The sequence below is a fragment of the Rhineura floridana genome, chromosome 20, assembly GCF_030035675.1.
Source record: "Rhineura floridana isolate rRhiFlo1 chromosome 20, rRhiFlo1.hap2, whole genome shotgun sequence".
Taxonomy (NCBI): Eukaryota; Metazoa; Chordata; class Lepidosauria; order Squamata; family Rhineuridae; genus Rhineura; species Rhineura floridana.
Genome location: NC_084499.1, coordinates 18,311,113 through 18,323,862, shown reverse-complemented (window position 1 = coordinate 18,323,862; position 12,750 = coordinate 18,311,113). Strand labels below are relative to the sequence as shown.

The 12,750-nt window shown below is 46.7% G+C and overlaps 1 protein-coding gene across 1 annotated transcript in view; it reads right to left on the bottom strand.

Annotated features, from left to right (window-relative positions):
- Positions 1-288: 288 nt before the first annotated feature.
- The window catches only part of CEL (carboxyl ester lipase), a 14,509-nt gene continuing 2,047 nt past the window's right edge, over positions 289-12,750 (bottom strand). The window contains exons 3-11 of the mRNA XM_061604239.1: positions 12,367-12,489; positions 10,843-11,040; positions 9,134-9,264; positions 8,406-8,513; positions 6,914-7,031; positions 4,932-5,118; positions 3,501-3,704; positions 1,607-1,804; positions 289-558 (exon numbers count right to left, since the gene is read on the bottom strand). Coding sequence (XP_061460223.1) covers positions 363-558; positions 1,607-1,804; positions 3,501-3,704; positions 4,932-5,118; positions 6,914-7,031; positions 8,406-8,513; positions 9,134-9,264; positions 10,843-11,040; positions 12,367-12,454 — 1,428 coding nt within the window. The 5' untranslated portion in view covers positions 12,455-12,489 and the 3' untranslated portion in view covers positions 289-362. The remainder of the gene's footprint in view (positions 559-1,606; positions 1,805-3,500; positions 3,705-4,931; positions 5,119-6,913; positions 7,032-8,405; positions 8,514-9,133; positions 9,265-10,842; positions 11,041-12,366; positions 12,490-12,750) is intronic.

Below are 12,750 nucleotides of genomic sequence, written 5' to 3'. Positions count from 1 at the left end.
TTCTGGGGCTGATGGGAGTTGTAGTTCAGCAACAACGTCTAAAGCAGCCTTTCCCAACCAGTGTGCCTCCAGATGTTGTTGGATCACAACTCCCATCGGCCTCAGCCAGCATTGCCAACGGCTGAGGCTGATGGGAGTTGTGGTCCAACAACATCTGGAGGCACAACCAGTTGGGAAAGACTGGTCTAGAGGGCTAAAAGTTCACCAATCTTGTTCCGACAGGAAAACCCAGCACAAGAAACACAGAAGGGAAATAATCAAAACCAAACTCACTCGCTGTCTGCACGAAGAGTCAAGAATGATTTATTCAGAGTCTACCTTTTTTTCTTGGGGGAGGGAGGAGATTGGTCCCAAAGCTGTTCCTACTTCAGGTCCATGGTGACGACGGTATCGGGCAGCCTGCGGTAGGCGCCGTTCCAGAAGCTCACGTAAGGCCCCCTCAAGGCTTGCTTCACTGACTCGTAGTTGATGTCCTTGTTGATCTCTAGGTAGTAGCCATGCTGAGTGTCATAGGGCACCCAGCCAATGGGGACGTCTGATTCACCTTTGTTTGGGTCACTGGGAAGGGAGTGAAAAAACAACATAAATACATCACTGTGTAAGAATTGTGACCCATCTCTGTACCAGTCCAGGACAAGGAGCAAAGCACTATATAAGATGAATTTAGGATGAGGTCAGCTAACATACTGCCCTCTGGATAATGTTGGACTCAAAACTCCCCATCAGCCTCAGCCAGTATGGCCCAAGGTGAGGGATGATGGAAGGTGCAGTCCACCAACATCTAGAGGGAATCATGTTGGCTATCCTTGACTTATTATTATTATTACTATTATTATTTATTGAATGTAAAGCTCGCTCTCCCTCCCAAAAGAGCCCAGGGCAGCAAGCATAGCAATTTAACAACAAGAAAACCAGAAGCATCCTAAAAAGAGTTAAAAACACGCTAAAACACAGTTACAGTTAAAAATATCCTTTCATCTGTGATTCATTAGACAAACTGGGACAGATTCAGATGGGCAGGCGGTGTCCGCTGATTGGAGTGTGGGTTCTTTGTTGGCTGTACCTGCCAGTTCCCTTGCTGGGAATTGGCATGCACAGCAAAGCAGTAGGATTTAACCCCCTGCTGATCCTTCCCACCCCAACAGAAGTATCCTGAGCGTGAGAGGATAGGTGTTCATCCCTCAAGGAATGGGTCCTTTCTAAGTGATCATTTCCCTCTTCCTTGGAGTGATGCTCTCCTTCCCCGTCCCCCCAAGTCTCTCATTCTCCAGGACAGCAAGAGACAACATATTTATTATATGACGACACAGAAGAAGTAGAAGCAGCAATAAAAATACAATTAAAAATCATTCAGCAATAAAAATTAAAAATCAGCATCCAAGCACACCGTGTTATAACTGATTCAACAGGCAGGAAACATAATTAAGCAGCCCACCAAGACCTTCACAGCAGTTTTCAAGTGTGAGTTTGTGAACCACTTGTCCTACAAGCAACAGAGCCAAGCAGTGCATCGGACTGCACAGGATTTTAAGCACGACGGGACAGCCTGTTGCACTTGGGGGTTCGACTGGGGGAAGTCGGCAAGAAAGTTGAGCAAGCATCTTACCCTGTTCTGGCAAAGTTTGTCCAGTAAGCAATCATGGCCTTGGAAACTGTCCTGTGCTGTGGCTTGTAGCCCAGGGGAGTCGCAAAAGGCTTCCCAAAGACGTACTGAAGATCATCGGCGTGGTCAGCCCCGACCCAGCTAGGGTAAACGGGCATTCGAGACATCTGGGAGAACAGGTAGCTGTAAGTTTTGCCAGTCCTAAAAACGAGGAGACAGACGGTGAGTAAGGAGCAAAATTCAGGGGTGCTCAAAGTCTACTCTCCACATTCTTCCTGGGCTCCATTTCCGACAGCCCATTTTGACAAGAGCTTGCGCTCGGGGGTCAGAGCATCTGCTTGGAATGCAGAAGGTCCCAGGTCTGGTCCCTGATGGCACTTCCAGGTAGGGCAGGGAGAGAACCCTGCCTCAAACCCAGGAGAGCTGCCGCCAGTCAGTGTAGGGAATACTGAGTTAGGGGGACCAGCGTTCTGACTCGGAATAAGGCAGTGTCCTGTGTTCCTATGTCGGAAAGAGGTGCCACCATGGAGATACTTCTATTTTTTAACCAGATTCATATTATCTATATGCTGCTTAATGCACACAGGGGGCTTCTAAGCAGTTTACAAAGACTAAAAAAGAAAACTAAACCACATTACACCACATTGTTCAAAGACAGTATGATTAAAAATACACCATGCATTAAAATACACAGTGAAACTAAAAAAGACATTAAAATATAAATGTCCACAAAGTACGCAAATAAATCCATTTAAAACAGGACTGGCTTGGGTCAAGAGCTCCAGAGAATTCTTGTGTAAAACAGATGCATCTCCAAAAGCTGGCGGAATGCCAGTACTGATAGGCCCTCTCATATTTCAGCAGGGAGGGCATTCCACACCACTGGCGCTACCAGTGAAAAAGCCCGCCACTGGGTCACCACAAGCCAAAAATAATCAGGCTGTGGCATGTTCAACCTGTTTGTTGATCCTAATGCCCTTTGCGGACCAAGTTCTCTGAAAGACAGATTCCATTTTTCAGAGAACTTGGTCCACAGTTGTTCGATCACTTAATCAGGGGAGGAAAAAACCCTCTTAAGTGGTTTACGTCCAATAATACAAAATATTCCTAAGAAAATGATAATTTTTTTTTGTAAGTCGCTTGCTGACACTTACAGTGAAAAAAGCAACAAATAAATATTATTAAATAAAACAGAGAGGAAAATCAAACCTTAGAAAGAAGCAGACTTCACAAGACTTATCAAAATATAGATAAAATCCAACAGTTCTAAAAACAAATATACATAGTAAAATCGCATGGCTGGGTAGGCCTGCCTAAGCAAAAAAGGTTTTGAGTAGGTGCCAAAAACAATACAGCAAAGACACCTGCCTAATCTCCAGTTGCGGGGAGTTCCAGAGAATAGATGCACTGAAGGACCAATTCCTCAGAAGTGCAAAACTCGTGGCATGAGCTAAAATGGCATGGGACACAGCTAAGGTGGATAAAAGGATTATTTTATTATTTATCAGATTTGTTAGTCTCTTGTTATCCAAAGCCCTCCAGGCGACTTACAACATTGTTAAAAATAAATATATCATACTATAAAAACAAAACAATAAAACAACCACCCTCATAAAGCCACCGGAAGCTTGGGCAGCACACTAATAACAAAAGAGCATAGTCTCAGTCTGTCAAAAGCCTGGGGGGGGGGGAAGGTAAGTCATTATAAGGTGCTGAAAAAATGCCAACAAAGGCACCAGGCAGACCTCACCGGGGAGTGCATTCCACAGATGGGGAGCCACAACTGAAAAGGCCCTGTCCCCTTGTCATGGGATGGGAAAAGGGGGAGATCTTGACAAACTGGCGAGTCTCTCTGAAAAACCCTAGCTACAACCTCATTGCAGCTCCAGACACTTACTTGGCATTTTGGTAATGGAGATCAAGTGCCCGCTGGGTGGGAACCAGGAATATGTAGTCAGTCTCTAAGTCCACCACTGTCCTTTTCATAACTTCTTGGTCCACAGAGGCAGTCCACATCTGGGTGTAAAGGGAGAAGGTTGCATTTGCTCCAGCGACTCCCTTCTCCACGGTCAGGCCCTGAACCACGTGATATACTTCATCCCTACAGAGATATACATATTAAAAAAATGAACTAGTTGAGACTCTTTTCTCCCTTTGTCTCATGATGTCTGCACTGGATGATCAGGAATGGAGCCCCCACTCATTTTTTTTCCATTTATATCCCACCCTTCTCCCAAGCAATGTCATTTCCCCCCTCCCGCATTCTATCCTCCAAACAACCCTGCAAGGTAGGCGAGGGATTACCCAAAAGTCTCCAAGCGACTCACAACATTGTCAAGCGACTTACAACACTGATTATGCATTATTATGTATGATGATTACTATGTATCTTTTTAGCCTAAGGCCAACAGAAATTAAAATAAGAAGCAAAAGGGTCAGGAACCCGTCAGGTCCAGTTCCGCCCTTAGAAGAAAAGAGAATTCAAAAGCAAAAGTAATGCACTGGGCCTGGGCTGAGCAATCTGTGGCCACCCATCAGCCCCAGTCAAGCATGGTCAGTGATGGGGGATGATGGGAATTGTAGGTCAACAACACCCCCAAGGACACACAGGTTCCCTGAGCCTGGACTAAGCCGCTCACAGCTAAGTTTAAAAAAATAAAATAAGGCAAGGATGGGGAAATTCTGTAGCCCTCTTAATGTTATTAGACTACAGCTCCCATCATCCCTGGCTGTTTGGCTATGCTGGATGGGGCTGATAGGCAGTTGGACTCCAACAGCATCTGGAGTAGGCAGGAGGGAGAAATTCGATTCAGTTAGCAGTTAAAGGGGAATCTATCAAATTTGCGCTTTCCAAAACAATATGAGGACAGAAACGCAGCCAACCTTTGAAATTCACACTTCTCCGAATTTTTCGAGGCAGTTCTCCAGCAAAGAATATTTACAGAAATGCATAGATTAGGGGAAAGTGCACGTAACAATGCACGCATTTGTGAAAATAACACACACAAATGCATTGTATTAGGAGAAACTGCTTGCAAAAAATGTGTACATTGGTCAAAACTGCATACAAAAATGTTTTTATTTGGAGAAATCCACACTAAAATGCTGAAGAATTTTCATGAGTTTTTTTTAAAAAATGGCAAATTGCTGCAGAAATGTGGAAAACCGAATTTAAGGTTGTAAAAATGACAGATCCTTCTATCCCTAATCTGGAGGGCTACAGATGCTCTCACCCTTTTTCCAAGGCTTCCTATGCCACAGAACGAGGCTGTCCTCCCTTCTTCCCTCCATCCCCACCCCCAAAAATAAATGTCTGCTTCCCCCTTACGCTGTGATCTTCACTAGTGGGCGGTTAACGGCGGGCATGTCAATCGAAGCAAAGAAGTGCCCATCCATGTTGTTCACCCCTGCGATGTAGTCGATGTCGGCGGCGTTGGCAAAGAGATTCTCCGGGTGATCTGGGAGGAAATCCCCATCGACCACCGGGGAGAAGGCGAGATAATGGACAAGAGGATCTGCAGGGGGAGGAGAGGAAGCGACAGGGCCACTTAGGAGCTGGAGAGCATCCTGGAAGTGGGATGTTGCATACTACACACAGTAAAGCTACAGAACTGCAAGTCCCTAGTCCTCATGGTATATAGACTACAATGGTGTATAGAGCATGGTATTTATTTATTTTACTTATTTACTATTTGATTTATATCCTGCCTTTCCTCCCAGAAGGAGCCCAGGGCGGCAAACAAAACCACTAAAAACACTTTAAAACATCATAAAAACAGACCTTAAAATACATTAAAACAAAACAACTATAAAAACATTTTTTAAAAAGCTTTGAAGACATCTTTTAAAAAAAGGGTTAAAAAATAGTTTTTTTAAAAAAGTTTTAAAAACTTATTAAAAAGCAATTCCAACACAGACTCAGACTGGGATAGGTCTCAACTTAAAAGGCTTGTTGAAAGAGGAAAGTCTTCAATAGGTGCCGAAAAGATAAGAGATGGCGCCTGCCTAATATTTAAGGGGAGGGAATTCCACAGGGTAGGTGCTACCATACTAAAGGTCTGTTTCCTATGTTGTGCAGAACAGACCTCCTAATAAGATGGTATCTGCAGGAGGCCCTCACCTGCACAGCGCAGTGATCGACTGGGTATATAAGGGATAAGATGGTCTTTCAGGTATCCTGGTCCCAAGCTGTATAGGGCTTTGTACACCAAAACTAGAACCTTGAACTTGGCCTAGTAGCAAATGGGCAGCCAGTGCAATTCTTTCAACAGCAGGGTGTCATGCTGGCGATACATCTCGCCGCTGCATTTGGCACCAGCTGCAACTTCTGGACCAACCTCAAGGGCAGCCCCACAAAGAGCACATTACAGTAATCCAGCCTGGAGGTTACCAGTGCATGGACAACAGTGGTCAGGCTATCCCGGTCCAGAAACGGCCGCAGTTGTCTTACCAGCCAAAGCTGGTAAAAGGCACTCCTAGCCAGAGGTCACCTGGGTCTCTAGCGACAAAGTTGGATCCAGGAGCACCCCCAGACTACGAACCTGCTCTTTCAGAGGGAGTATGACCCCATACAAAGCAGGCAATTGACCAATTAGCCAAACTCAGGAACCAGCAACCCACAGTGCCTCCGTCTTGCTAGGATTCAGACTCAGTTTATTGGCCCTCATCCAGCCCACCATCGAATTCAGGCACAGGTCAGGGCTTGCATGGCCTCTCCCGATTCAGATGTTACGGAGAAATAGAGCTGGGTATTGTCATCATATTGCTAACACCTCGCCCCAAAGCTCCTGATGACAGTTCCCAAGGGCTTCATATAGGTGTTAAACAGCATGGGGGACAAGATGGTACCTTGCGGCACCCCACAGCACAACTATCTATAGATCTATCTGTAGATCTATCAGAGGGAGGTTGCCTCTGAGTATCAGTTGCTGGGAGTCACAAGTGAGGAAAGTGCTGTTGCCCTCAGGTCATACTTCTATGTGTGAAATCCTCCAATGGGTAGGCTGAAAGGAAAAACCTTACAGTTCTGGATTAGAGTTTAGTCTGCCTGTAATGTTTCTTTTTTTCTTTTTTATTATTTAAAAAGAATTTGTTCACTGAGCAGGCTAGGTTGCCTCCAAGCTCTCTCCCATCTCTCCTATTCTATGGGCCATCTGTGCATTTTTGCGGGGCTTCTTTGAAACCATCTTCAGGTTTCAAAGGAGCATGCTTCAGCTGAGCTTTCAAGAAGTCTCTGGGAAAGACCGTTCCTTCTCAGCCGCTTTCAGAACTCTGTCCCCAGCCTCCCTTCCTGCTCAAAGCCCAGCTTACAGCGCAGGTTAACCACCTCCAGGTGATAAGCAAGGGTCAGCGCTTGGGGGTCAGTAATCCGAAGGCAGTTCGCCATGGCCGTAGTGTTGTCTGTCGGGCAGCCAACAATTTGCGCTACCTGCAAGTGGAGGAGAAATTCAGGCCGGCTCACGTTTAAAGGCAAACCTAGCAAATTAGCACTTTCCGAAATGATAACATAAACCGAAACAGCCTTATCCTTAGAAATTTGCACTGCTCCAATCTTTGCAATGCAGTCCTCCAAGCTGACGTGTACAAAATTGCATGTGTTAGGGGAAAGCGTGCATTAAAAACGCTTCTTTTAGTGGAAATAAAGAATGTGTGATATTTGGGGGAAATTGCTTGCAAAAATGTGCACACCAGGCAAAGGCTGTGTATGTTATGAGAAATTTGCACTAAAACGCTGATGGATTTTCTTTTCTTTTCTTTTAAATGGCAGACTGATGCAGAAAGGCAGAGAGCTGAACTTAAGATAGGAGAAATGAGAAACCAAAATCGGTAGATTCATCCCTCCCTACCCGCAAGGCACAACAGGCCAGCCTCGCAGCTCTAGGATCTTCCAACCCATTTGCAAGGAAGACATGGATTAAAAGCCAGGAGGACCCTACCCCCAACTCTACCCTCCAGAATCTACACTTGCATGCAGGCCACAATGCTATAGGAACACAAAACGTGAAATCGGGTGCATTATTCAGCTACAAGAATCTCTCGCTTGCGGGGCAGTTTAAAAGGCAAGCTTTGAGCCTTTGATGGGTGCAAGGATATGCTTGAAACGGTCTAGTAGCATGCCCAAAGCCACTGGGGAGGGGGGTGGGTCAAATAGTGCCCTTGCTCCTTCCAGGATCAACATAACCAGAATGGATTATGCAAAACAGGCAGAAAAAGTTACACCCAATGTGACAGACTTATGCAAATTTGCTCAACTTCATGCAGACTGCAGAACTCGGCTCTTCTTGGCGCAGAATGTGGGTTGCCCAGAGCAGCATTTTTATTGTATATGTGAGAAATGGGGAAGCTCAGGCCTGAAGGCTGAACGCTGCCCTCCCAGTGTCTCTGTTTGGCCCTTGGGACTCTCCCACCCACCACTTCCCAGGCCACACCTCTCAGTGGCCCTTGCTTTGCACCCTCCTCAAGTGTCTAGGATTTGTCCTAGAACTCTGATCATGACTCTGGCTTGCTTGGATGGAGGACAGGAGGGGTGCACGAGAGTCTGCGCAGAAACTAGTGTGCTGTACAAAGGTAAAATTTACATCAGTTGCTCCGCCCACTTTTGCCTCTGGTCCCACCCACCACGCATGTGGCCCCTGGAAGGTTGCTCAGAAGGGAGTGCGGCCCTCAGGCTGAAAAAAGCCCATCTATCTATCTATCTATCTATCTATCTATCTATCTATCTATAATTTTATATGTGTATATATTATTTTATGCGTGTACACACACATAAAATTAATATATATATATAGTGAGCCCACTTTACCTTGGTGGCCCAGAAGAGGGGATTCTCCTGAATGGCCCAATTGCAGAGGCTGACTCCACTCTGGCTGATAGCCCGCTTGATCAATCCTTTGTTGTAGGGCGACAGTGTCTACAGTGCAGGAGAAGTGACAAAACACAACAAACTCACCACCTTTATAGTCTTAACTCAGTTATCAGCCGGCCAAAATATGGTTAGGAATATTTCAGAACCGTCACCCGCTATCTGGTTTATCTTCAGGTAGGAGCCCTCCAGGATTTCAAGCAGGGTCCTCTCTCAGCCCTACCTGGAGATGCTAGGGACTGAACCTGGGACCTTCTGCGTGCAAAAGAGATGCTCTAACCAGTGAGCTACAGCCTCTCCCCAAATTTAGAAACATAGGAGCTCCCCTGTACTGAGTCAGACCATTGCTCCATCAGGCTCAGTATCGTCTGCACCGACTGGCAGCGGCTCTCTGGGGTTTCGGGCAGAAGGTCTCTCCAAACCCTACCTGGACTTGGCGGGGATTGAACCTGGGACCTTCTGCATGCAAAGCAGATGCTCTGCCGCTGAGCTTCGCCCCTTCCCAACTCTGCTGTTTTGCAGGAGACCCTCTCCAGCAATAGCTCACTCTCGCTCGGCCCAAGATTCTGTTCTGCTCCCCTGCCATCAATCATTCTTCCACTAGCTCTTCCGCCACAACAGCAAGGACATCACGCGGCCCAACCCTGAACCCATCAAGAGCCCCACACCTGTAAGGAGACGCTGACAGCACCAGCAGACTCCCCGAAGATGGTGATGTTGTCAGGGTCCCCGCCGAAGGATTTGATGTTTCTCTTGACCCAGGCGATGGCCATGTGCTGGTCTTTAAGGCCATAGTTACCTTAATCAAAAGAAAAGAGATAGCTGCAATCTATCTCGTGTGTGTGTGGGGGGGACAGAAATATTTGAAACACATAAAATGATCAATGGGGCTTTTCATGGATAGGATCATTAGAAAAGGGACTGGAAATAAAACTGCCAATATCATAATGCTATGAGAATACAAATCTATGGTGTGATCTACATTGACTCCAGAAAAATGTACAGCATATCATAACAACACACGAAAAAAATTCAAAGGATATACCCCCTTACAGGCAATGGAGTATACTAAATCCTTTTACAATTATTGCTGTTGGTAATAGGAGTCCCTCTCTATTCCTCCTGTATATTAACTGGAAATTAAACAACTAAACTAATTAACTGACTAACTGAACTCTGCAAAGGAAGCCATACAGGTAAGTATTTAAAGAGGTGTTAAAGCTGTCAAATGTTACATATCCAGTGATTTGCTATATGCTGGGAGCTGGACCATCATGTGGCTGGAGCTGATGAGTGGGACGTAACATTCTCAAACTCCATTCATTTCTTAAGGCGCATTGGCACCAAGCAAAGATCAATACCATAATACAGTAAAGGTTATCAAGCATTCCATATCCATACTTATCGTGCTGGAGGGATATTATTAGATTCATCAGTTTTTAGTCAGTTTTTGCTTGCCCCCTCAGTACTTTTAATTTGGTAGTTATTTTTTTTCCAACACAACCAGTTGCCTCATTTTTTTTTAAGCCAATAATCAGCTGTGGCCCTGATAAGGTCCCTCCAGAACCTGGCTAGCAGCGTTTGGGGCTTTTTAGTTTAGATAAAAGGTGAGTAAGAGGTGGTCTGATAGAGGCGCATAAGATTATGCATGGTGTGGAGAATGTGGATGGAGAAGCTTTTTCTATCCCTCTCTCACAGCACTAGAACTTGTGGGCATCCAGCGAAGCTGAATGTTGGAAGATTCAGGACAGACAAAAGGAAGTATTTCTTCATGCACCGCATAAATGGTGGAATTCGCTCCCACAAGAGGCAGCAATTGCCACCAACTTGGATGGCTTTAAAAGAAGATTGGTCAAATTCAGGGCGGATAGGGCTAACAGTGGCTACTAGCCACAATGGCTACGTTGCTCTATCTCCACCGTTGGAGGCAGTGTGCCTCATTTAGAGGCATACTGATTCCCAGCAAGTGGTATCTAATCACACGAGGGGAGAGTGCTGCTGCACTCAGGCACAAATGAACTCCATAAAAAACAACAAAAAGTCTTGAGGCACCTTATTTAAGATGAGCAATTTTATTTATTAGGGCACAGGTTTGTGTGCACACAGAGTGCGATCCTCAATGGTCAGGGATGTGTGTGTGCGTGTGTGTAGTTAGTTAGTTAGTTACACGGGGGTATGAAACAGGAATTGGGAACCTGTGGCCCTTCAGATGTTGTTGGACACCCTGCAGCCAGCATGGTCAACTGCTGGGGTTGATGGGAGTTGGAGTCCAGCAACATCTGAAGGGCCACAGGTTCCCCGTCCCTGCTGCAAAGGAGGGGGGATAATTGGGGGTGAAGAGGGGGAGAGAGATACCTCCCCCAAAGAGGTGTCTTACCCGGAAGGCTGGCGTCTCCTGTACTGAGGAAGCCCAGAGGTCCAAGGCGGTAGTTGAAGGTGACCACAATGACCTTCCCGCGGGTGGCAATCTCCTGCCCGTCGTAGAGATAGTTGTTCAGGACGTTGGCACCCTGGCCGCCTCCCCAGAGAAAGGCTCCCCCGTAAATCCAGATCATCACCGGCAAGTTGGTGGAGACTGAAGCAGAAAGAGGGTAGGAAGTGACAAAGCAGAGGCGTGAAGCAGACAGGAGAGGGGCAGGAAGCCACCACTGAAAAGCCTCTGCCCAGAATCCGTCGATGACTGGGCTCTCGGTGATGCGGCATTTAAAGCAGGGGTTGGGAATCTTTTTTCAGTTCAAGGGCTTCATTCCTTTCTAGGCAACCTTCTGAAGGGCATCTGCTAGAGGTGGGCGGGGCCGGAGGCAAAAGTGGGCAGGGCAACGAATGTAACTTTTATCTTTGGAGAGTAGGCCAGTTTTTGCAGACATTCAGCCCCCCCCACCTCCATCCAGGAAAGCAAGAGGCACAATCAGAGGGTGTGAAACAGGGCCAGTGAGGGGATACAGCTGGCAAGAGTCCAGAGGGCCAGAGAAGCCTGGAAGCAGTGGAAACTTGTGGCACCAATGTCAGCATGGCAGTGAATCCGCTCCGGGTTTTAGTCCAAACTTTCAAGGAGCTGTCCAAGGTGCTGAGCCTATTTTGGGACGTTTAGTTTATTTATTTTGCGGTCATTGACCCGTCTTAATTTTGGGACGTTGGAGCCATGGGTCTTCACTGCATTTGGCCCCCAGGACTGAGGTTCTGGACTGATTTAAAAGAAGGCACACCTCTATGAGCACTCCCAAATGTGCCCCCCCGTCCCACTGCAACCCTGTCTGACGTTCCCCTGTGTTTTGGAGAGGAACAATTGCCACCCTGAGCTCCTACTGGGAGGAGGGGCGGGATATAAATCAAATAATAAATAAATAAATAACAAGAGGAAAATAATACACAGATTTCGGTGGGGCAAGCAGTGGTGTAATGGCAAATTCAGAAGTGCAGGGTCCCTTCACAAGTCACGCCATGCCCCCTTCCCCACATTCCCTCATGTCCCTTGCTCTCCGTGTTGTCCACACTCCACTTCAGCAGGCGTCCCTATCAGCATGAAAGAGGAGGCTCTGGGTTAGCTACTGACAAGAGTCTTCTCAGTGGCCGACTCGTCTCCTTTCATTCTGATTGGCTCCAATCAGCACGAAGGGCAAGGACTCTTCTCAGGGGCTAACACATTCCCTTTTCATGCTGACTGGCTCCTACATAGGCTGGGAACCCTGCTCCCAAAAAAGTAATGGGTTTAACCCTGGGCAACTACACCTCTGGCAGCAAGCAAAGAACACGAGCAACCCAGCTCTTGCGCAAGCCATTTTGGTAACGAGGGAAGGAAGCCCACGTGGTAGTCCACTCCGCCACTCATTTTCATGGGCCACAGTACGATGGGGAAACCTTCTCTGCATATCCCGGGTTCTGCCCCACCAACCTGCCTCACCTTGTTTTTTCCCTTGGGGGACCCAGATGTTGAGATAGAGGCAATCTTCACTGCCACGGATGTCTGTTTGAGTGAGCGTGGACTGCATGCAGCGGGGCTTATACTCCTTGGCCTGCAGGGTGCCTGAAAGGGAAATGGTGAACACGCAGAATCATTAGCTTGTCGTCCAGAGGGAAGCATGCCTTCTTTTTATTTTATTCTTTTCCAATCGTCATTAGTACGCTTCGCCGCCTCTCAGAAATATTGGAATATAACCAGTGAAATAGTGAAAAGAAAGAAAACCAACATAGAGAGATAAAAATAGAGCCGGCATGTGCTCAGGTTAATCCATCAAAGGTATTTAACGCCGCAGCAGTTATTGCTCGTCTCCTGCACATCTTCGAC